Source organism: Ascaphus truei, chromosome 2 (assembly GCF_040206685.1).
Source record: "Ascaphus truei isolate aAscTru1 chromosome 2, aAscTru1.hap1, whole genome shotgun sequence".
NCBI classification, from domain to species: domain Eukaryota; kingdom Metazoa; phylum Chordata; class Amphibia; order Anura; family Ascaphidae; genus Ascaphus; species Ascaphus truei.
This window is the reverse complement of record NC_134484.1, coordinates 449,602,611-449,625,107: the sequence shown is the minus strand read 5'-3', so window position 1 is coordinate 449,625,107 and position 22,497 is coordinate 449,602,611. Positions and strand designations below refer to the sequence as shown.

Genomic DNA, 22,497 nt, shown 5'->3' with positions numbered 1-22,497 from the left:
GAGAGGGGCCACACAGCAAAAATCTGCCCACTAAATGATGAGCCCATGCAATGCAACAGCGTGGAACCTTATTCGCTGTTGTCCCAATGTATGGGCCCTAGCCCAGAGGACCCCTTGAATAACCATCTGTGGGCATTTGTAAAGGTTAATGGTAAGAGGGTTCGGGCACTTCTTGACTCTGGGAGCATGGTCACACTAGTGTCCGAATACCTATTGCCCATTAAGAAGAAACAGGTAAACAGTTCACAAAGAGTGGCAATTTGTTGTATACATGGGGATAATCATGAATATTCCACTGTTGATGTTTTTTTTGAAACAGAATTTGGTTCTTTAGATTTCAAGGTGGGTGTTGTACCCAAACTGGCACATGATGTGTTAATAGGGACCGACTTTCCCCATTTTCTAAAAATGTGGTCCCCAGCTCAGAATAGCGCCCAGAGTTCAATAGCGGACCATAACGAAGTGTTAGAAGAAACAAATCCTTTCCCTTTTTCAGAAATGGATGTTGACGAGGGCCCAAATAAGAAGGGGGAAAAGGAGGAGTGCTGTGAAATTCCCTTCCCCATCACTACTTTGGTAGGGAATACCCCAAATCAAGATGTTGATCAGGCACTTACCACCCCAGTACAGGATAAGACCCTCGCTGACCTAGAGGTCAGTCCTGGGAGTTTTAAGAAGGCCCAGTGGGAGGACCCCACATTAGCGGTAGCAAGGGGAAATATACGGGACCAGAATAGTATTCATGGCCAACCAGATAGGTCACTTGCTTACCCCTACTTCGAGGTAGAGAACGACCTAGTATATCGGGTTGATAAAAGAAAATCAGTTACAACTAAACAATTGTTGGTACCACGGACATTCCGTAACGTAGTATTACACCTCGCACATAGTCATCCATTGGGGGGACACCTAGGGGTGGAAAAGACAAAAGAAAAGGTTCTCCGAAGCTTTTATTGGCCTGGGGTTCTGGCAGAAATTACAAACTATTGTTCCTCATGCCCAGAATGTCAGATCACCGCCCCGTTCAAAGCATACCGCAGCCCATTGGTACCCCTTCCCATAATAGAGGTACCATTTGACCGGATTGCTATGGATCTAGTAGGACCCCTAATAAAGTCTGCTAGGGGACATCAGCATATATTGGTAATATTAGATTATGCTACCCGATATCCGGAGGCAGTTCCCCTACGTAGCACCTCTGCTAAAAACATAGCAAAAGAGTTAGTACTTCTGTTTTCCCGGGTCGGAATTCCTAAAGAGATCTTATCTGACCAGGGAACACCATTTATGTCCCAAGTAACAAAAGAGCTATGTAAACTCCTAAAAATCAAGCATCTCAGAACCTCAGTCTATCATCCACAAACAGATGGTTTAGTGGAAAGGTTCAATAAAACCTTAAAGAGCATGTTACGCCGGGCGGTCGATAAGGATGGGAAAAACTGGGACTGTTTGTTACCATACCTGTTATTTGCCATTAGGGAAGTTCCCCAGTCATCCACAGGCTTCTCCCCGTTTGAACTATTGTATGGCCGACATCCAAGGGGCTTACTGGATATAGCCAAAGAAACTTGGGAACACGAGGTTACCCCTTACAGAAGTGTAATACAGCATGTTGCCCAGATGCAGGACCGCATTGCTGCAGTCCTACCCATAGTGAGGGAACACATGGAGAAAGCTCAAGAAGCACAAAGGAATACGTATAATAAGGGTGCTAGGGTCAGAATTTTTTTTCCAGGTGATAGGGTACTAGTTCTGGTTCCCACCGTGGAGAGTAAATTCCTTGCTAAATGGCATGGGCCATATGAGGTCTTGGAAAGAGTGGGAGAAGTAAATTATAGGGTAAGGCAGCCAGGTAGGAGGAAACCTGAGCAAATTTACCATATAAACCTACTCAAGCCCTGGAAAGATAGAGAGGTCTTGTTAACCCTAGTACCCCCAGGTCCGTCAGAGAATCAAGAAACTGACCCAGAGGTTAGCATAGCTGAAACATTGTCCGTGCATCAGAAACGAGAGGTCCAGAGTTTAGTGAGAAGGAACAAAGAAATCTTCTCTACACAGCCAGGTAAAACTAACGTAATTAAACATGACATAGTCTCTGAACCGGGGGTCCGAGTTAACCTTAAACCGTACCGAATCCCAGAGGCCAAGAGAGAAGCTATAAGTTTAGAGGTTAAAAAAATGCTAAAACTAGGCGTAATTGAGGAATCCCAAAGTGGGTGGAACAGCCCTATAGTTTTAGTCCCAAAGCCAGACGGTACAACAAGGTTTTGTAATGACTACCGGAAACTAAACGCGGTGTCAAAATTTGATACTTATCCTATGCCCAGGGTGGATGAACTTGTAGAGAGACTGGGCAAAGCCCGATATCTCACAACCCTAGACCTAACAAAAGGGTACTGGCAGGTTCCCCTCACAGAAAGGGCAAAAGAAAAAACAGCCTTCTCAACCCCAGACGGCCTCTTTCAATATAAGGTGCTGCCTTTTGGCTTACATGGAGCTCCCGCCACATTCCAAAGAATGATGGATAAAATTTTAAAACCACATGTTCGGTATGCTGCCGCCTACCTGGATGATGTGGTAATCCATAGTGAAGATTGGCAGTCCCACCTTCCAAAGGTCCAAGCTGTGCTCGACGCAGTTCGGTCTGCTGGACTAACTGCTAACCCCGCTAAATGCACTATTGGTCTGGAGGAGGCCAAGTATCTGGGGTATTCTATTGGTAGAGGGTTACTCAAACCACAAACACTCAAAGTAGAGGCGATACAAAATTGGCCAAGGCCAGTCACAAAAAAACAAGTAAGGACCTTTTTGGGGTTAATTGGCTACTATAGGAGGTTTATTCCCAATTTTGCAACTAAGGCAACCCCACTAACCGACCTCACAAAAGCAAGAGGACCGCTAATGGTAAAGTGGTCCCCCGAAGCCGAACAGGCCTTTAGAAGCCTGAAAGAAGCTCTCTGTGCCCAACCAGTGTTGGTCACACCTGACTTCTCCAAAGAGTTCGCAGTCCAAACCGACGCATCTGAGGTAGGGCTGGGGGCGGTACTCTCCCAGGAGTCTCAAGGGGAGGAGCACCCCATCCTTTATTTAAGTAGGAAACTAAATCCCCAGGAGAAAAATTACTCCATAGTCGAGAAAGAGTGTCTCGCAATAAAGTGGGCTGTAGAGACACTCAAGTATTATCTGTTGGGGAGAAAGTTCCGATTGGTCACAGATCATGCACCCCTTACCTGGATGTGTCAAAATAGGGAGAAGAACGCTAGGGTGACCAGGTGGTTCCTAAGCCTACAGCCCTTTAAATTTTCTGTGGAACACAGGTCGGGGCACAAACATGGCAATGCCGACGGGTTGTCAAGGATGCACTCCCTAATATCCATGGTCGCTCACCCCTCGAGGTCTGAGCTGGGGGGGAGGATATGTGACAGAAACCAGGGGTTGGTAATAAACTCCATATACAGGGCTCCCAGGATACTGAACAGTTTCTGTCCTGTCTAAGCTGAACAGGGCAGCCTCGTAGTACAGGCACTCCATTCCACAGTTTGTCTGCTGCCTGTTTTCTGTCACCTGTCATGCTGATTAGAGTTCAGGTATATAAGACCTGTTTCCTGTTTCCTCTGGGCCCCGCCCAAGAGCCTGGAAGGCTGCTGAACTGCAGAGGGGTGAGGAAGCCTCTTTCCCAAATCGCTTCATTCATTCTGTTAGTTTGTCTAAAGACTGCAAAGGTACTTATTTTGTTGGTGGAAGTGGACAAGCCACTTCCAACTCTGAGTCAGGGACATCTAAGTTTTAAGTTATCGCTCAGACGAGCAGCTTTTTGTTTGGCTTTGTTTTCTGTTTACACTGTAGCAGTCCCAGTGCCTGGGACTGAATAAACCAGGTATAGCCTGTTTAAAGGAACAGTACGTGACGTCTCATCATTTAACCTACCCTAAAAGACCGTGTTCTAACAGTCCCGGACAGACGGCGGAGCCCCGGAGTAAGCCGTTTGCCACACAATGTATTCGGTTATTTGCTTTTATACGCGTATAAGATAGCACTGATACCCCTTTCATACTGTAGGTATAATAAAAGGAAATTATCCAACTATTCACACATTTTTAACTTAGAAACTTCAGCCCTTTATTGCATTTCTGTGCAAGACGAGTAGGCACTTTTTTTTTGGCAATAAAAGAATTACAAAGAACAAACAGGGATTAAAAGCAACTCCACAAAGGAATAATTAAATAACTGAATAGGTTAACACTATTAGTTCTTCTTAGTTTTCATTCAAACGATGCATCTTCCACTGTGGGCAATATCACAGACTAGATGCACCACCTACGGCTTGAGAGATGCCTGAGCCTTTTCCAATATATCTTTTCTAATTTTGGGGTAGGTGGGATGATCTTTGATAACCTAGAACAAGGAAAACATATGTATGTGTTAATTCACTTTATCAGCACACGTGTGGACATGTATTGAATTTGATTACTCCACGCATGCAGGGCTCACCTTATGACAAATATCTATCGCATACACGTACTTCTTATCTTTCAGATAGTTAAATGCAAGCCTGAAACCTGGAAACAAAATCAGAAAACACGTATTAGCTGTAAACTTGCCATAAAGAATGAATCGGGCTGGAGGAGTAGCTTTGTGGTGAGAAGAACCATGCCTTTGAAACAGTTGAATGTCTGAAGTACTTATTCCCATGATCTGTTATTTGTTATTTATACGATTGTCACGTGTATTACTAATGTAAAGCGCTATGTACACTAATGGCGCTATATAAATAAAGACATACAAACATAGTTGAAGCCGATTAAAAACCCAGTCTTACATCTCCTGACACCAGTCACTGTGACTCTCTATGCCTCAGATACCAAATTAGATTGTAAGTTCTTTGGGTCAGAAACAGATTGCGCCTAAACATTATATGTATAGCAAATATATATCCATTGTCAGTACTTTATTAGGAAAAAAGAATATTATTATATTTTCATTATCAAATGATTGGTAAACCGATAATAGACAAGTGTGCACTGAGTCCCAGATGTACGAAGCGCCATTAAATCAGGGCAAATAACATTAGATTACCTAAAATAGTTATTTTCCTTGAGTTTCACTCAAATTCACTAAGCTAATTGTATGCAATAACAGCAGCCGTCGGTCATTGAACTGATTAGCATAGGGTTAATTTAACACCACCGTGTGTTAGCTTCAAATAATCTAATGTTAATTCATGTCTTACCTATAGGTGGCGATAGCTCCCTCCCGACCCTGAAATATGGGTTTGAGATGAGAGCAAAACCTGTATTTCAGGGTGTGGAGGGAGCCAATGTCACCTTTAGTTATGGCCGAAAGAATGCCAGGTTAAATCCCTGCGTTAGACTGAACAGCCTGCACTGGATATGCGTTGTTAGGGGAACACCTCTTTTGTATATCATTAGCACTAAAGGCCAGAAACAAAATAACCATAGGCTATTTAAGGATTAGCACTGGGTTAACATTACATTATTTGCTTAAGTGCAGGACTTGCCAACCCCGGTACTCAAGGGCCACCAGCAGGTCAGCTTTTTGGGATAGACCCACTTCAGCACAGGTGGCTCAATCAAGGGCTCAGTCAATGACTGAGCAACCTGCCCTGAAGCAGGGACTGGAGTGGGCCACCCCTGCTTTAGTGCATGGGCATGATTAACCTAACGTCAGGTTAAATAGTGTAAAGGAGCTATCTGGCCCTGAGAGAACTAGAGGCTTATGAAATAATCACACAGCCATTGGCGTAGCTAGACATGTGCGGGCCCCCAGGCCTAAAAAATTTCATGGCCCCATTATGAGTGAACATATTCCGTAGATTCTGGAGTTCCACTACACCCCCAACCCCCCCTCCCAGCGTGTTCTCTCCTGCCTCCCTCTTCCTCACTACCCCCTATCCATCTCTGGCTACTACTCTGCCCTTCGTCCTGGCAGTAAGCCCTGGTACAAGCAGGCCTTGCCAGATGTCAACATGGGTTTTCCCCACTCACTGGGGCTGCACTTGAGTGACGGGGGAGGCAGCGACATCAGACCTGGTGCCCTCCTCCTGCTGTACTTAAGGGCAGTTACCGCCTAAATTTGTAGGTGTATCTTCCCCCAGTCGATGAAGGCAGGTCACACATTGGAGAGGCTGATTATTGGGCCTTCTCTAGTCCTCTTCCCTCTGGGGGAGAGTGAGTGTGGACCATACCTCTGCCTCTGCTAGGGAGGCAGGGAAGAGCTAGGATGGCTGCGGGTGCCCTTGGTCTGTAGTGACGGTCCAGGGACCATCCTTTAGTGGTAGCTGAGAGATTGCATTGGGCAGAACCCTGCCCCGTTACTGTGCTGTACAGTGAGAAGAGAAATAAACCGTTCCAGTTGTTATACCTCCTGTGAAAAACAGACCGTGAATACCTGCGCTTCTCCGTTTGGGATAGCAATAATTGGGGAATATATATATATATATATATATATATATATATATATATATATATATATATATATATATATATATATGGTGTAAAAATCTATATGATAAAGGAGACTTTTGGTTTACATCCTTTGATCAAAAAAGAAGAAGTTTGTACATTAGAGTAAAACGTTAATGCACTATATCCCTTGCATTTGTGTTTTCTTCCCTACACAAGGTTCTTCTTGGAACATCAACATCTGAGGATCCTGTTCCATGGAGCAGCCATTTACATGTAATAATACTGTTTTTTAAATCCATTTATTCACAGGGTTATACACATCACTTTGTATGCTATAATTCACATATCAGTTTAGCACCTATTGTGGAGTGCTATATTTTGAGGTAAGTATCGCATGAAGCAGGGGGTCCTCTGAGCTGAAATCAACATGGTTCAGCTTCAGAGACCCCCTGCTTCAAACCTATTTTTTTTAAAAACACACAAAAGAAACCCATAATGTGTCCCGAAGAGTGCCGCTTTAAAGAGATAACCCATGCATTAACATTGTTTCCAAAGGGACCGCTGTATTTCATGCATTGAATATTTGCATTGCATTAGCGGGTGCAATAACATCTGCCATATCTGTATGTTGCATTCTTAGAATTGCCACATCTTAATATAAAACATGAGTGGTGTACAGCGCATGGCCATATTTTGATATACAGTATATTGTAATATTTAACACAATGCTGTGTATCTCTTGATTTGTGCAGGTATATTAATATCAGTATGTTACCCAGAAGCATAACAATAGTTGTAATACACTTATGGTATATTTTATACCCTGGGGGTTAAAAAAATAATTCACACTTTCATATATACTCGCAGTAATTTCACACCTTTTAATGCAGTGATGTAAATTGAGTGTAACAACCTGGGAGTCACGCCGCGCCCGGTGTGCTCCCCACTCACCGGCATCACCGCAAGGTTCCCCCGCGCCGCACTCTCTGTCTCCCTCCAGGCTGCCCGATCACCGCTGCACTAAGGCGCACGCGCGTACGCCGGTGGCATCCAAATAGTGCCGGCTGTGGGCGCGCACCCGGCCACTCGCGCGGGGGCGCGGCCGCACACGGATGCACACTTCAGCCTCTTTAAGGCACAACTACCCGGACGGCACTGGGCTATCAGTTGCAGGTACTTTACTCTGTCCTCCCTAGCTCCACCCCATGGTGCTCATCTGGCCCTATCTCCTGTCTCAGCCTGGTGCATTCACACACCTCCACATTGCTGCTCTGCCATTGGATCCTCTCTCCTATATATACCCTGCGGTTTCACTCATTCGTCGGCTGAGCATAGAACCAGTTGTTCTCATCACTCTCTGCCTCCCTAGTCCTGTCTTATCTTATTTTGCAGTCGTCCTTGTGTACCGAACCGGCTTCCTCTTCGACTCTCCGCACCTCTGGCACCCCGAACTTGGCATACGGCAATACGACTCTCCGCACCTCTGGCACCCCGAACTCGGCAAACGGTAAAACGATTACGTCTCTCTCTCTAACCCCGAACTTGGCTAACAGCACCCACTACCATCCGTACCTCTCCTGCCCCGACTCGGACACCCAGACCATTCTACTCTCAAGACGTGCCCTCGTGGCTGTGGGTGGGGTTATATCCTTTCCCACCTCAGCACCGCGGTCCCGCCTCGTTTGTGGTGAGCTCGACCTGACATTGAGTAACTTTCAATACATTATAAACTATGCTAGCAACACTGATTGGAAAGACAAGAAAATCAAGTTAGTTAATAGCAACGAGTCTGAAAATGATACAATGATCTGTTCACAGAGCCAACGAAGATGTTATCATGTTCACATGCACAGAAGATGTAAGGACAAAGGTCCACATGTGATGCTATGGGAAAGTATGGGGTACCACTACTTTTTATTTACAAAAGTAATCTTACACTTCTTTTGGGCTCTGAACCATAATCCTTTTTAAATGGTGTATACAGAGTGGTACACCTTATTTATTATCCGTGTTGAAAGGTATTGTGTTCTCCTGTATAGATACCAGTATGACTGCTTTCTTAGTGGAACACCCCCACTATGTAAGGGAATACTCACCAATAGTAGGGTTTGCCTCACTGCTGTATTTCCAAGCCAGTTTATAGCTTTCTGCAGCATCCTTGTAGGATTGTTCTTTCTCCATAATAAAGCCCATGTACTCATATGCTTTAGAACAAGACTAAAATAAGTAGACATTGAAGTTAGTTACTACATGGTAATATACCAACATTGTGCAGCACGCAACTCAACAGCCACTAAGCTACACACATCATAATTCATATTTTTTATTTAAATATATAGAATGTATGAAACATTCATAGTAAGGAAGGAAAGAAGGAAATATACAGAGAGCCTCCACTCCTTTCTCCGTGTTTGCTGCTCGGAACGGTCTGGTCTACGCTGCTAGCAAGATACATTTGCAAATTAAAGCAAATTAAATTTACACTTTTTACAATTGTGTTTTTCTTATACCGTGAATTGGGTGTTTTCTGGAAAAGGACCTTAAAAATCTTACCACCTCATAACCCTGGTTCAGCAAATGTACACCATTGATTTCCTGGCAGTTTTATGAAAAAAAATATGCAATCTGGCACCATCATGTTGTGTACACAACAGAAGAGGAGAACGTCACTATGATGTGCAACACTCCCCTCATTAATTGTCTGCCACCTGTGTCTTTCTGTCAGGCCATATCCCCTAAACTGCTGCTCCCTCAGTTGTACAGTAGGACTCCTCCTGGGTTTAGGTTAGTACAACATATTTTGGGGATTAATACTTTAAAAGAAATAAAACATATCATACAGACCCAATTGTAGAAAGGCAGCGGGCACATGTAGAATTGAAGGGAAAGGTTTCTTTATTGGATATACAAATTCATCCTACGCGTTTTGGCCCCAGCTGGGACAGAAACGCGTCGGGTGAATATGTATATCCAATAAAGAAACCTTTTTCTTCAATTCTACAAGTGCCCGCTGCCTTTCTGCAAATGAATGTATTCATCACAAGGAATCTACCACAGGATCAGACACCTGACAGTATATGGTGGTACCATTAACCCTAGATGCAACTATTGCCATTCAGGGATACTCCATTTTGAGGAAAGACAGGTCAAAGAGAGGAGGAGGGGTGTTATTTTATATTGCAGACACCTTACAATTTACTGTTAAATGGACCCCTAAGCCCACCCTCTTTTGAAAGCCTACTTGGCAAAATCTGTCTCCCCTTTTCTAAGCCCGCTCTTATTGCTGGCATCTACCGGCCCCTTAAAGCCCCACTACAATCCCTGACAGATATCACCCAGTTTTTTGGCTCAATTTCCTCTCTGAATGAGAAGAGTGAGCTGCTACAGTACTTCTCTGAGATTTCAATTACAATTGGCTCGACCCTAAAAACAACAAAATCCAGATACAACTTGAGTCACTTAACCTAACGCAACTCATTTTCCAACCCACCTGGCAAACCTGAAATCTGACAACTATTCATTGCTAGACTGTATTTTTTCCTCTAGTCCCAGCAGAATCCAATCCTCTGGCATCCTACCTGCCATTTTCAGTGGCCATGCAATAGTGTACTGTGTAAGGAAAATCTGATCACCTCAATCAAGCCCTAATGTTTTAGTCACTAGAACATTTAGGAATTTTAACCCACAACAGTTTCTAGCTGATCTTACCAGCTGCCCTTGGTACATAATCAACTTAATTCCCGACCCCGATTCTGCACTTGACTATTTCCAATCCGAGTTAAACTCAGTGATACCCATGCTCCACTACAGAGTATGGGGGGCCCACCTTCCGTGGGTGACAACCGATCTTATAGCGCTCTACCATCTTAGGGATGCCTTGTGGAAAAGCTACAAAGTAACTGGCACTACTAAGGATCTTAATAACTACAGATGTCTGCAGAATATGTGCACAAGGCAAACAAGGCACACAAAAGCACAATATTACTCTGACAATCTTCATCAGAATCCATCAAATCCAGCTAACTTCTGGAAGGTTATCAACAATATATTACAGCCTTCTAGCCATCAACAACCATGTAATATCATTAAGGAGGATATTACCCTGGCAAATCCCACTGACATTGCAAATGCATTCAATGAATACTTTGTGGGGTGTGCTACTAATTTATTAGTGAAACTCAACCCAAACTACATACATGAACCTCATTTTGGGAGTAATCCTATAGCCCCATCCTCTCCCAACACTGTCCACAGTTTTCAATTTGTCCCAGTATCTGAAGAGGAGATTACACAAGCGCTCCTCAAATTAAAACTAAGCAGCCAATGTGGACCTGACCTACTGCAATCTAAGTTCCAAGACTTGGTGCCCCAGCCATTGCCAAACCGATTGCTTCCCTAATGAATTCTATCTTATCTTCAGGCCATATCCCTAAGACCTGGAAAACTGCCAGAGTTGTGGCAGTTCGTCGAAAGTGGGGACAAAAACACTGTCTAAAACTACAATCCAATCTCTCTTCTCCCAATACTATCTAAAGTCCCAATTAAGCGATTACTATACCAAGACAAATTTCCCTAGCTAATTCCAATCTGGCTTTTGCCCCAAACACTCCATGGTAACTACCCTCCTAAAAATTTGCAATGAGATCCAGTGTGGAATGGAACTGGGACAACTTACTGGTGCAATATTCCTAGTTTTTGCAAAGGCTATTGATACTGGTGATCGTGTTATCTTGCTAAACAAACTCCAGTGCTCTGGAATAGGGAAGCATGCTTTAAACTGGTTTCATTCCAACCTATCAGGTAGATCCCAACATGTGTCTATCTCGGGCACTAACTACAACCCCTTGGATATCACTTGCAGTGTCCTTCTAGACTCTGTTCTGGGGCCCCTACTCTTCCCAGTGTTCATTAATGATCTTCCTACAGCTTGTAAGGGAGCTTCAATACACATGTATGCAGATGACACAATCTTATGTGCACACAGCGCTAACCTCTCTGACCTTGGACACGTACTTCAATCTGACTTTTTTAGACTTGAAAATTGGATTTCCCAAAACAAGCTGTTTTTAAACACTGACAAAACTGTAACAATGGTATTTGGGACCAAGGCTACATTTCTAAAACTTCCAATGAAGGAGCTACAGATCAGAACCAACTCTAATACTATCCTAGCCCCTGTTACTAGTTTCAAATATTTGGGCATATGAATTCACTCCCATTTAACATTTGGGTTGCACATTGATACCCTGACATCCAAAACCTATGTCAAACTGCTGGTCAGAAACCGCATCGCAGAGCAGATGCTGATGCGAATTATAGACTATGGGGACATAGTATATGGCACGGCAACCCAAACTCACCTTGGCAAACTTGATACCTTCTACAACTCAATATGCCGCTTTGTCCTCCAATGCAATTACTGTACAACACACATCACTGCGAAATGCTCGAAGAACTAGATTGGTCATCACTTGAGTCTAGGAGCAAAGTTCACTTCTTCTGTCTTGCCTTCAAATACTTTCTGGGCAAGCTACCCGCCTATATGAACAAGCTCCTCACCCCTACCACATGCAGCACTTATCATCTGAGACCTGATTCCAAAAGAATGTTCATGGTCCCAAGGTTCAACAAAGTATCCAGCCGCTCCTTCTCCTTCCGTGCACCCCTAAACTGGAAATGTCTACCGGAGACTCTCACTTCCGCCACCAGTCTAAGTTATTTCAAAACTAAAGCTGTCTCACATTTTAATCTGGTCTGTAACTGTTATATACACCTATAATATATATTATCTTTAACTGTGCATACAATGTATTGTATATAATGTACTTAATAACCCTTTACACTCATTGTAACTATGTATTTGTAACCATGTATTTGTCATTATAACTCTGTGTCCAGGACATACTTGAAAACGAGAGGTAACTCTCAATGTAACGCTCAATGTAACTTCCTGGTAAAACATTTTATAAACAAATAATATAATGAATTACTAATTTGTTCCAGTACAGTGAGTAAAGGAGTGCAAGCTCAACAACCATTTTTTCTATGTATCATATAGACCAACATAATATTTTTATATTAACTGGGTATTTTTAGGTTCACCTTTAAGACAAAGTTACTGTGCAACAAGTAGCGATTTTTCTTTTGAGTAATAGCTTTTATATTATTTTAGCAAGGAGTATATTTGTATGGCACAAACAATGTTCCGAGTGCATTATAAAATGGACATTAGAATACAGGGAATTATAATGCAATAAGTGCATAGAACCTGTAAATACATTACAATGAAAACACATTATGGCCCAATTCTTTTATTCCTACCTTATTATACTGTAAGCAGCGTTTCAGCAGCTCAGTTGCAATATCATATTTCCCAGATTTGATGTATATATCAGCTAGCAGCAGCCAGCTCTTTTCAAGGTCATCGGCATCCGACAAGGACCAGTTTACTTTCGACAATCGCTTCAGCTGGTTCCTGGCCCGAGGAGTTTGCTTGAGAATCATATAAGCCTGGGCTACAGCTAGAAGAGCTGAAACATTATCTTTCTACAAAACACAAGAGACACAATGCACAAATGAGCACATTGAATACTAATGGGGGGTGGAAGATGCTTGAACTATATTGTGCATTGGACGAAAGGTGGGGCTACTTTCAGCACTGAGGCTACCTTGAGAAGTGGGAGATGTTTTGGGAGCTGGGATGCTTCGGGATTGCTTCACACATGAAATACCTGGGAAACTTATTTGGTATGATGTGCATGCTGAAGGCAACAATCCTTGGTGGAACATAGCAGCGATGGTAAGTGCTTCCATGCTGAAATTCAGATGGGGCTGAAGTGCCAGCCAGACCCCAACTTTCAGCCTCCATGAAGACCGCCATGCACTGTTATTTTCAGCAATCTTCACAAACTGTTAGTGCAGTCACAAAAGCAGCGCTCAAGACAAAAAAGCATTAAGTGTTCACTACTTCCCGTTTTGTGTAAAATAAAGGATATCTTTTTTATTATGTTTGCACACATATGAAAAATCTTATTACTCAAAAGTGTTTTAATACAAATTCAGATTTTAGGTATGGTTCTGTTTTTATCATTTTGCTGAGCAAAATGATAAAGTATATTCTCCTGGTTAGTCACACTAACCCTTATCGTAACAATACTATTTAGTCACACTAACCCTTATCGTAACAATAATATTTAGTCACACTAACCCTTATCATAACAATACTATTTAGTCACACTAACCCTTATCATAACAATACTATTTAGTCACACTAACCCTTATCGTAACAATACTATTTAGTCACACTAACCCTTATCGTAACAATACTATTTAGTCACACTAACCCTTATCGTAACAATATTATTTTTTATCGGAGATTTATTGATGATTTGATTATGATTTGGGAAGGTGACACGGGGTCCCTGTTGAAGTTTGTGGACCATATAAACACGAATAATTTCAACTTACATTTTACTTTTTCTTATCATATTCAACAGATTGATTATCTTGATTTACAATTATATATTGATCCAAATTGTCAGATACAGTCTGATATATTTAGGAAACCCAAGTCTAGGAATACCTTTTTAAAAGCAGACAGTGGATACCCTAAGTCCGTACTTAGAGGCATTCCTAAGACACAATTTTTGAGGCTCAAACGCATATGTTCAGATGCTGATAATTTTTTGGATCAATCCAAGATACTGGCATCAAGGTTTTGCCAGAGGGGGTACAAAGAGACGGACATACAGAAGGCTTTCGAAAATGCATGCCATACCTCACGAATTGACCTTTTAAAAAAGAAATATAGACCTAGAGCTGGTGACCAAAATATACCACTGTGTTTTATTACACAACACAGTCAACAGTCCAGTGCCATTCGCTCTATAGTTGCGAAACATTGGAATGTCTTAAGACTTGATACTAAACTAAAATCATCTGTTATGGATTCACCCAAATTTGTATTCAAAAAAGCCAGAACACTGTCGGATTATGTGTCACCAAGTTTATTTGTAACACCTTCAGTGACAACCAAAGGATTTTCCCCGCCTTTGGGTTTTGTAAGGTGTGCTCCTATGCAAAATCTATTAAGACCATGCATTCAAAGAAGAATAGAGATAAAATTTAACTTAGAAGTTTCATTACGTGCAATACCAACCATGTGATTTACATGTTAACTTGCAGATGTGGAAAAAAATTATATTGGGAGAACCATACGTGCATTAAAAATACGCTTAATGGAACATATAAGATCAATAAAAAATAAATATCCCAGCTCCCCGGTTGCTAGACATTTTGCTGAATGCCCAATGGGTAAATTGAACTTACTCACTTTCTGTGGAGTTGAGCATGTTCCCCCCTCAGTTAGACGTGGTGATCGCCAGAACATTTTAAATCAAAAAGAGATGTTCTGGATTTTCACCATGGACACTTTAACACCAAGTGGCATTAACGTTGATTGGAGATTAAACACTTTCTTTGAAATATTTCTTACGGCATAATCTTCTTTGATACATTCTTATTGTTACATCTTGTGGAACACAGGACCCTCAGCATTTGTGGTTCTAGCCTTTGCAACATTATTTCGGTTGCATCGGTTCTAGCGTCATATGCTGTATTTTCTGTTTTTATACCTGCAATTCGTAATAATTTGTGTATTTCTTAAGATTTGCTTGTTTCATATGGATTTTGTTATATCCCTTTCTTTCCATTGGATATGGTTAGTAGGTTCTCTGAGGTAACTGTATGAGCATTATTTACATCAAAGTTATAACAGTAATAGCAGTTCCAATAATGATTTGGTTCCATGGACATTATGTCTATTATTCATGACATTATGAACTGTCATGTCTATTATGTGCCTTTTATTTCCTGATTCATACTATTTTCTGATTCATATTAATCACTGATTCAACCTGTGTTACTAATGTTCTACAGATTGATGACTTTTTACCTTTTTCTGGTTATGGATTGACTGCTTCTTTTGATAATGCGTGTCCTTTGCAGCTATTAAATAAGACTTTGGAAAGTTATTATATTTTAATTTTTATTAAATAACTTTTGTATATTATGATTTAGGTGCATATATGCTGTGTATTGGATTCATCATGTACACATATCCCCATCAACCTTTAATCTATGTACATTTAAATGCATATGATAATATCATGATAGTATCATTGTTTACTGTCCTTTTACACAGCAGATATACACTTATTAATTTAAATATTCTTCAAACGTCATCATGGTAATATAGATTTTTCTTTCTTTTTTGCAAATGTATTCCTGCTCCCCCACTTGGTTTTAACATATTTTTTTGTTTGTATTTTCATGTTCACACACCTCAATTTTATTGTATTGCTTTGGTTGAGCATATTTCATTTACTTTTCACTAGTTCCCAATGGTTATATATATGTTTATGTATTACATGTGCTTTGCATTTGTTGTTATTCCGTTTGTCTTGATTCCATTGCGCATGTGCTTGATGGGTTAGCGATCTGGTCCGGGTGTTTCTGTCAACTCACCGGGTGTGTGGGATTACCTCAATTGATTACCGGGGGAGTTCCGCATACCCGGAGGGGTGACGTCACCTCCGGCTTAGTCTGCTATTTAATGTGGTGTTTACCAAGTATCCCTTACTCTTTGACAAAGCCCCTCAGGGGTGAAACGCGTTAGAGATTCACTGGGGGACTATACCTTTTTATCCTTGTCTGCCAATGGTTAAATAAACATTTTTCTACTTCAGAGCAGTCCAGCCTCATGCAGTTTTTGTAGTGAAACTTCTTTAGTGGCACCTATTCTCATGGGGCAAAACTGGAGCGAAGGAGACGAAAATGAAACGGAAGTGACGTAACTCCCCCTCCCTCCTCCCCCCCACGCCTGCTAACGGCGGCCGCTACCCCTAGACGTGCGCAGAGCTTCCGGTACTGTGGGTGTACAAAGATGGCGGAAGCCCCGTAAGTCCTCCGGCTGTGAGGAGGAGCCGCTGCTCAGCCTCTCTCCTCCCTCTTGCTTCCCCTTCCCTGAGTCCCGCAGACTGAGTGCCGCCGGTGCCGGAGGAGGAGAGGAGCACCAGGATCATGACGCCCGCTGCGCTGTCAGCATGTGCCACGCATGCGCGCACAGACGTTATCGTGCGCTCCTGGCTCCTGCTCCGGTAACGCGGGAAGCGGGGGGTTGAGCGCGCCGCTTCCCTCGCAGCACTGCCGGAGGGGGGGGCTCTTAATCACGGTATCAGCCCCTCACATACGGCGGGCCTGGTGCGGCCGCGTCTCCGTGGCGGAGGGGAGGAGGGGAAGAGGAGGGGGAGGAGGAGGGGAAGAGGAGGGGGAGGAAGAGGGGGAGGGACTCAGACAGAGCCGCAGCTCCGCCTGGGGTGGGGGGGGAGTCAGGAGAGAGGGGGCAGGACACAGAAAGAGAGACACACACATATACACACACACACACACACACTGACTGACACACATACACACACTGACTGACACACACACATACACACATACTGACTGACACACATACATACATACACACACACACACACTGACTGACACACACACACACACACTGACTCACATACACACACACTGACTCACACACATACACACACACTGACTCACACACATACACACACACACACTGACTCACACACATACACACACACTGACTGACACATACACTGACTGACACACATACACACACACACACACACTGACTGACACACATACACACACACACACACACTGACTGACACACACACACTGACTGACACACACACACACACACACACACACACTGACTGACACACACACACTGGCACGCACGCACACTGACATGCACGCACACTGACACACATACGCACGCACACTGACTGACACACATACACACACTGACTGACACACATACGCACGCACATTGACTGACACACATACGCACACTGACCGACACAGAGAGACATTCACACAACACAGAGAGAGAGAGACATACGCTGACACACACACACATTGACTAACACACACTGACACACACACACACTGACTGACACACTGACACACACACACACTGACACACACACACTGACTGACACACATGCACACAGTGACTGACACACATGCACACAGTGACTGACACACATGCACACAGTGACCGACACACACACACAGTGACCGACACACATACACACAGTGACCGACACACACACAAACAAACACACATACATACTCTCTGACTGACAAACATACATACTCACTGACTGACACACATACACTGACTGACACGTGTGCCGAGCACGCACGTTATAAGTAAATTTCTGTGACAAAAGTCAAAGAAGTTTCACTTACTATGCGCGTGCACAGCACACACAGCTTTTTTTGCCCTGCAGTGCCCGCTGATTTCTATCTCCTCAGTGAGAGGTTTCCCTCAGATATTCTCCCGGTTACATTTTCTTGTAAAGCAATATGATACAATCTCGTTAAAAACACTGAATATTTAATGAATGTGAATGTGAAATTGGGATACCTGGCGCTTAAAGAGTCACTGTGTCCATGGGAAACAAAACCAGTCTCTGAAGAGTGTTTCAAAGTCCAAAACTTGAAGTAGATGGCTGTGATGTTTCTTTCTTGTTATTGTTCTTCAATACACCTGAAATTGATAAAAGGGTACACCATTGCGCAGTATCACTGATATTTGATGTTAGCCCCTTATTCCAACTTCCCCAGTGTGGACTGAATACACTTACAGGAGTGTTTCTTTTATGGTACAGTGGAGACAATCTGTGCTTTATTCCCTTTATGTTCTTTATGTACCTCGAATCCCCAGGGTACTTCCTTAATGCCTTGGGATTTTCGTAGTATCCAAAATACCTCGAACTCCACGAACCCCCAAATGAGGAATGAACAGTGAAAGAAGGGGGGTCACAAATTTATTGAAAATGGCTACTGATAAGCCCTGTAAAACCGGCTGATAAGCCTGCATAAAAACAAATGAACAATGACTCACATGTACTCACATGAATACATGTGTTACAAAACAACACAAGGATGCCGTCCGCTGCTTGTACTGCGCCTCCTGTGCATGCACCGGAAGAGAAGGGCTCTCTCACAGCTTCTCCTGACCGGTTTGGTGTAACTGGTGTCTCTCCCCCCACTCGGTCACGTTCCGGTTTGTGACCAGCGGTTATGGCAGACTCCTCACCTCACAAGCCGCAGGGACAGCACTGCACTCACGGAATCCTAACTCCTCCCACCCTAACGCGTTTCGTGACGTAGGCACGCCACTTCCTCAAAAACTTCCTTTGAGGAAGTGGCGTGCCTACGTCACGAAACGCGTTAGGGTGGGAGGAGTTAGGATTCCGTGAGTGCAGTGCTGTCCCTGCGGCTTGTGAGGTGAGGAGTCTGCCATAACCGCTGGTCACAAACCGGAACGTGACCGAGTGGGGGGAGAGACACCAGTTACACCAAACCGGTCAGGAGAAGCTGTGAGAGAGCCCTTCTCTTCCGGTGCAAGCACAGGAGGCGCAGTACAAGCAGCGGACGGCATCCTTGTGTTGTTTTGTAACACATGTATTCATGTGAGTACATGTGAGTCATTGTTCATTTGTTTTTATGCAGGCTTATCAGCCGGTTTTACAGGGCTTATCAGTAGCCATTTTCAATAAATTTGTGACCCCCCTTCTTTCACTGTTCATTCCTCATTTGGGGGTTCGTGGAGTTCGAGGTATTTTGGATACTACGAAAATCCCAAGGCATTAAGGAAGTACCCTGGGGATTCGAGGTACATAAAGAACATAAAGGGAATAAAGCACAGATTGTCTCCACTGTACCATAAAAGAAACACTCCTGTAAGTGTATTCAGTCCACACTGGGGAAGTTGGAATAAGGGGCTAACATCAAATATCAGTGATACTGCGCAATGGTGTACCCTTTTATCAATTTCAGGTGTATTGAAGAACAATAACAAGAAAGAAACATCACAGCCATCTACTTCAAGTTTTGGACTTTGAAACACTCTTCAGAGACTGGTTTTGTTTCCCATGGACACAGTGACTCTTTAAGCGCCAGGTATCCCAATTTCACATTCACAGCTTTGTATGTAAATTGAGGTAATTTGCATTGTGGGAAGCCTACGGCAGCTTTGGCCTCTTGTCATTCACAATTGGCACACATTCACGTTTAGTTAACACTCAATTAGGTTTAGCGCTATAGTCAGGGTATTCACTTTATTTCATAACTGAATATTTAATGCGTTTTGTAGGTACAAACTACACTGTTCTACAACACACTTGGGGGCTTATTCAAAAAGCGGTGATAAAATCGGTGCATTGTCGGCTGACTTTGCATTAATTTATCGCGCACTAAAACATGAGGGCAAAAATTGTATTTATTAAGGATGAAGACCATTTTTTTTAAAGGCTGACCAGTTTTTTGTATCAGTGCTTTCGTGCTATAAATCCTAGTGAGCGGCAACTGATAGAAAAAATTGCAGACTGGAAGAGCTGCATGGAGACGCTGCGTCTCCATGCATGGCTCTTACAGGCGATCGTGAAGTAAAATGATTGATTTTGATAATAGTGTGTGGGAGCAGGGGGGTATGGTAATGAAGTTGCTTTAATTCAATTTTTACTAATAGTGTGTGGGAGCAGGGGGTCTCCTGAGTTGAACCGCATTGATTTCAGCCTTGGGGTGCCGGTATCCCCTGTGCTTTTAAATTTCCCGCGTGACGTGACCGTGGGATTTAAATCCTGCACTGGGATACTGGCACCCCATAACAGGAGGTAGTGGGTTCCTGAGGCTGAAATCAACGCGGTTCACCTCAGAAGACCCCTGCTCCCACACACTAGTATCAAAACCCAAATATTTTTTTTTATTTGTCACCGTAGCGGCTATCCGCTATGGTAATGAAGTTGCTTTAAATTCATTTTAACTAATAGTGTGCGGGAGCAGGGGGTCTCCTGAGCTGAACCGCATTGATTTCAGCCTCAGGGACCCCCTGGTTCCCGGTATCGGGTGCCGGTATCTCCTCCAGTATTTAATTCCCACGGTCACGTGAGGATTTAAAAATGGCGGCGATACCGACACCCCGTACTCCCTACCAGGACCTGCACCTTGGGTCCCTGAGGCAGAAATCAAAGCGGTTCAGGTCAGGAAACACCCTGCTTCCATACACTAGTATGAAAAATTACAATGAAGCTGCTTTATTACCTTAGCGGCTAGCCGCTAAGGCAATGAAGGGTTAAGGCACAATAGTAGGCTTATTGGGGGCAGAAGGAGTACTTGGCCCAGTGTGGGTGGTTAGGCCAACAGGGAAGGTTGCGGGAGGAGTTAACCCCTTCATTACTATAGCGGTACTTGACCCACCCATGGCCAAGTACCCCCTTCACTCACCCCTCTGCCCCAATAAGCATTACAATATATTCTATACACCAATACACAACCTATCCACCCCTGTGTACCCCCAACAACCACCCCCCCCCCACACACACACACATAGGGTAATTTTTTTTCTGCACATGATTGATACCAGAGGCCAGCGGGGGTCCCCGTGGGCCCCATGGTTGTCCAGGGGTCCTTGGGTGGTCCTCGCAGGTGACCGGAGGCCTCCAGATGGTCCCCTCAGGTGTCCATGGGTCCTTGGGTGGTCCCCATGGGTGTCCATGGGCCTCTGGGTTGTCCACACGGGTGTCTGAGGGCCCCACGGGTCCCTGCTGGCCTGTCAATCCTGTGCAAAAAAAACCATGTGCAATACATTCACATAAATATACCCCCCCCCCATACATACAGTACAGTAATGGGCAAAATTACTATTATCCAGATATGGATAATAGTGCATTTGCCCATTTAAAATAAAACATAAACCAGCAGCATAAATAACACTTGCACTTATCCCTGCCAGCCTGCCAGGATGAAGGCCGTCCTCATCTTCATCTCCATCCTTTTCCTCCATTGGCAGCAATAATACAATCAAAAATACAATCTAATGGCCCCTAACCCCTTATCGATTAGTAACCGCTATAGTAAATAAGGGGTTAACCCACCCTCCCCCGCTACCCACCCGGGAGGCCTAACCACCCTACCCCGGGACAATACCCCCACCCTCCACCCCCGCTACCCATTGATTGGCTCCGTGTCAAAGCATGCCCATATATGGGCATGCTTTGCCACTATAGCAATAAATGGGGAAAAAGCAGGCCCAAAATAAAACACATTACATAGAAAAAACAACATAACAAATGCCAAGAAAATAATTATTGGCACAGTGGTACATCATGCCCTTATGATATGGGCATGATTTACCACTATTACAGTCATTGGTCAACCTAAAAAATAAACAACCACCACAATATCAAAATCAATCAAAACAATCACCAAATAAACAACAATAAAAAAGTAAACACAAAAAAATACCAGAAATCAATAAAGCAAATACCAAATAAACACCAGAATTAAAAATCAAAACACCAAACAAAACCACATAAATAAATAAGAAAACACCAAATAAACACCATTATTAAAAAGCAAAAGACCAAAAATAAACCATAATTAAAAAGCAAACACTAAAAAAAAACAGAAATACAAAATAAAAACACAAAAAAATCCCATAATTAAAAATTAAAACACAAAAGACATAGCAGAAATAATTAAAAGCAAACAACAAAAAATACATTTAAAAGAAATAAAAGCAAGCATTTGCCAAAAAATGCATTGCTTGTCCCTGTATGTATGTATAGCCCTAAAGGGGCATGGCGCTGTGTGCTGGTGACATCACCGTGAGGACTTTGTGAATAGGCCCCTTCACATCACATACGTGATGCTCTTTTAAAGGGTGCTCGCTTAGTTTTGAAGTCACTGGCCAATTTAAGTCTTCTCAGAAAATAGCTGATTTTTTTACTGAAATACGAGGAAAATGTTTTTTTGTTTTGTATTTACAGATTGAGATCTCTTTGCTTAAGTATGAACCATGGAGTAGTTCTGCACAATGGGTTATATCAGCTACCCAACAACTGTGTTGGGATGTTCTAAAACGTTATTGGCTAAAGCCAGCAGTTAGATTGGAAGTGAGAAGGGGGAGTCTTTCTTC

General features: G+C 43.1%; 1 protein-coding gene across 2 annotated transcripts in view; it reads right to left on the bottom strand.

The window, feature by feature from the left end:
• Positions 1–3,955: 3,955 nt before the first annotated feature.
• TTC21A (tetratricopeptide repeat domain 21A) overlaps positions 3,956–22,497 on the bottom strand; it is a 127,506-nt gene continuing 108,964 nt past the window's right edge. For both annotated transcript variants that reach the window (XM_075587919.1, XM_075587918.1), the window contains exons 27-30: positions 12,747–12,971; positions 8,522–8,642; positions 4,492–4,559; positions 3,956–4,395 (exon numbers count right to left, since the gene is read on the bottom strand). In XM_075587919.1, the coding sequence (XP_075444034.1) occupies positions 4,318–4,395; positions 4,492–4,559; positions 8,522–8,642; positions 12,747–12,971 (492 nt within the window). In that variant the 3' untranslated portion in view covers positions 3,956–4,317. The remainder of the gene's footprint in view (positions 4,396–4,491; positions 4,560–8,521; positions 8,643–12,746; positions 12,972–22,497) is intronic.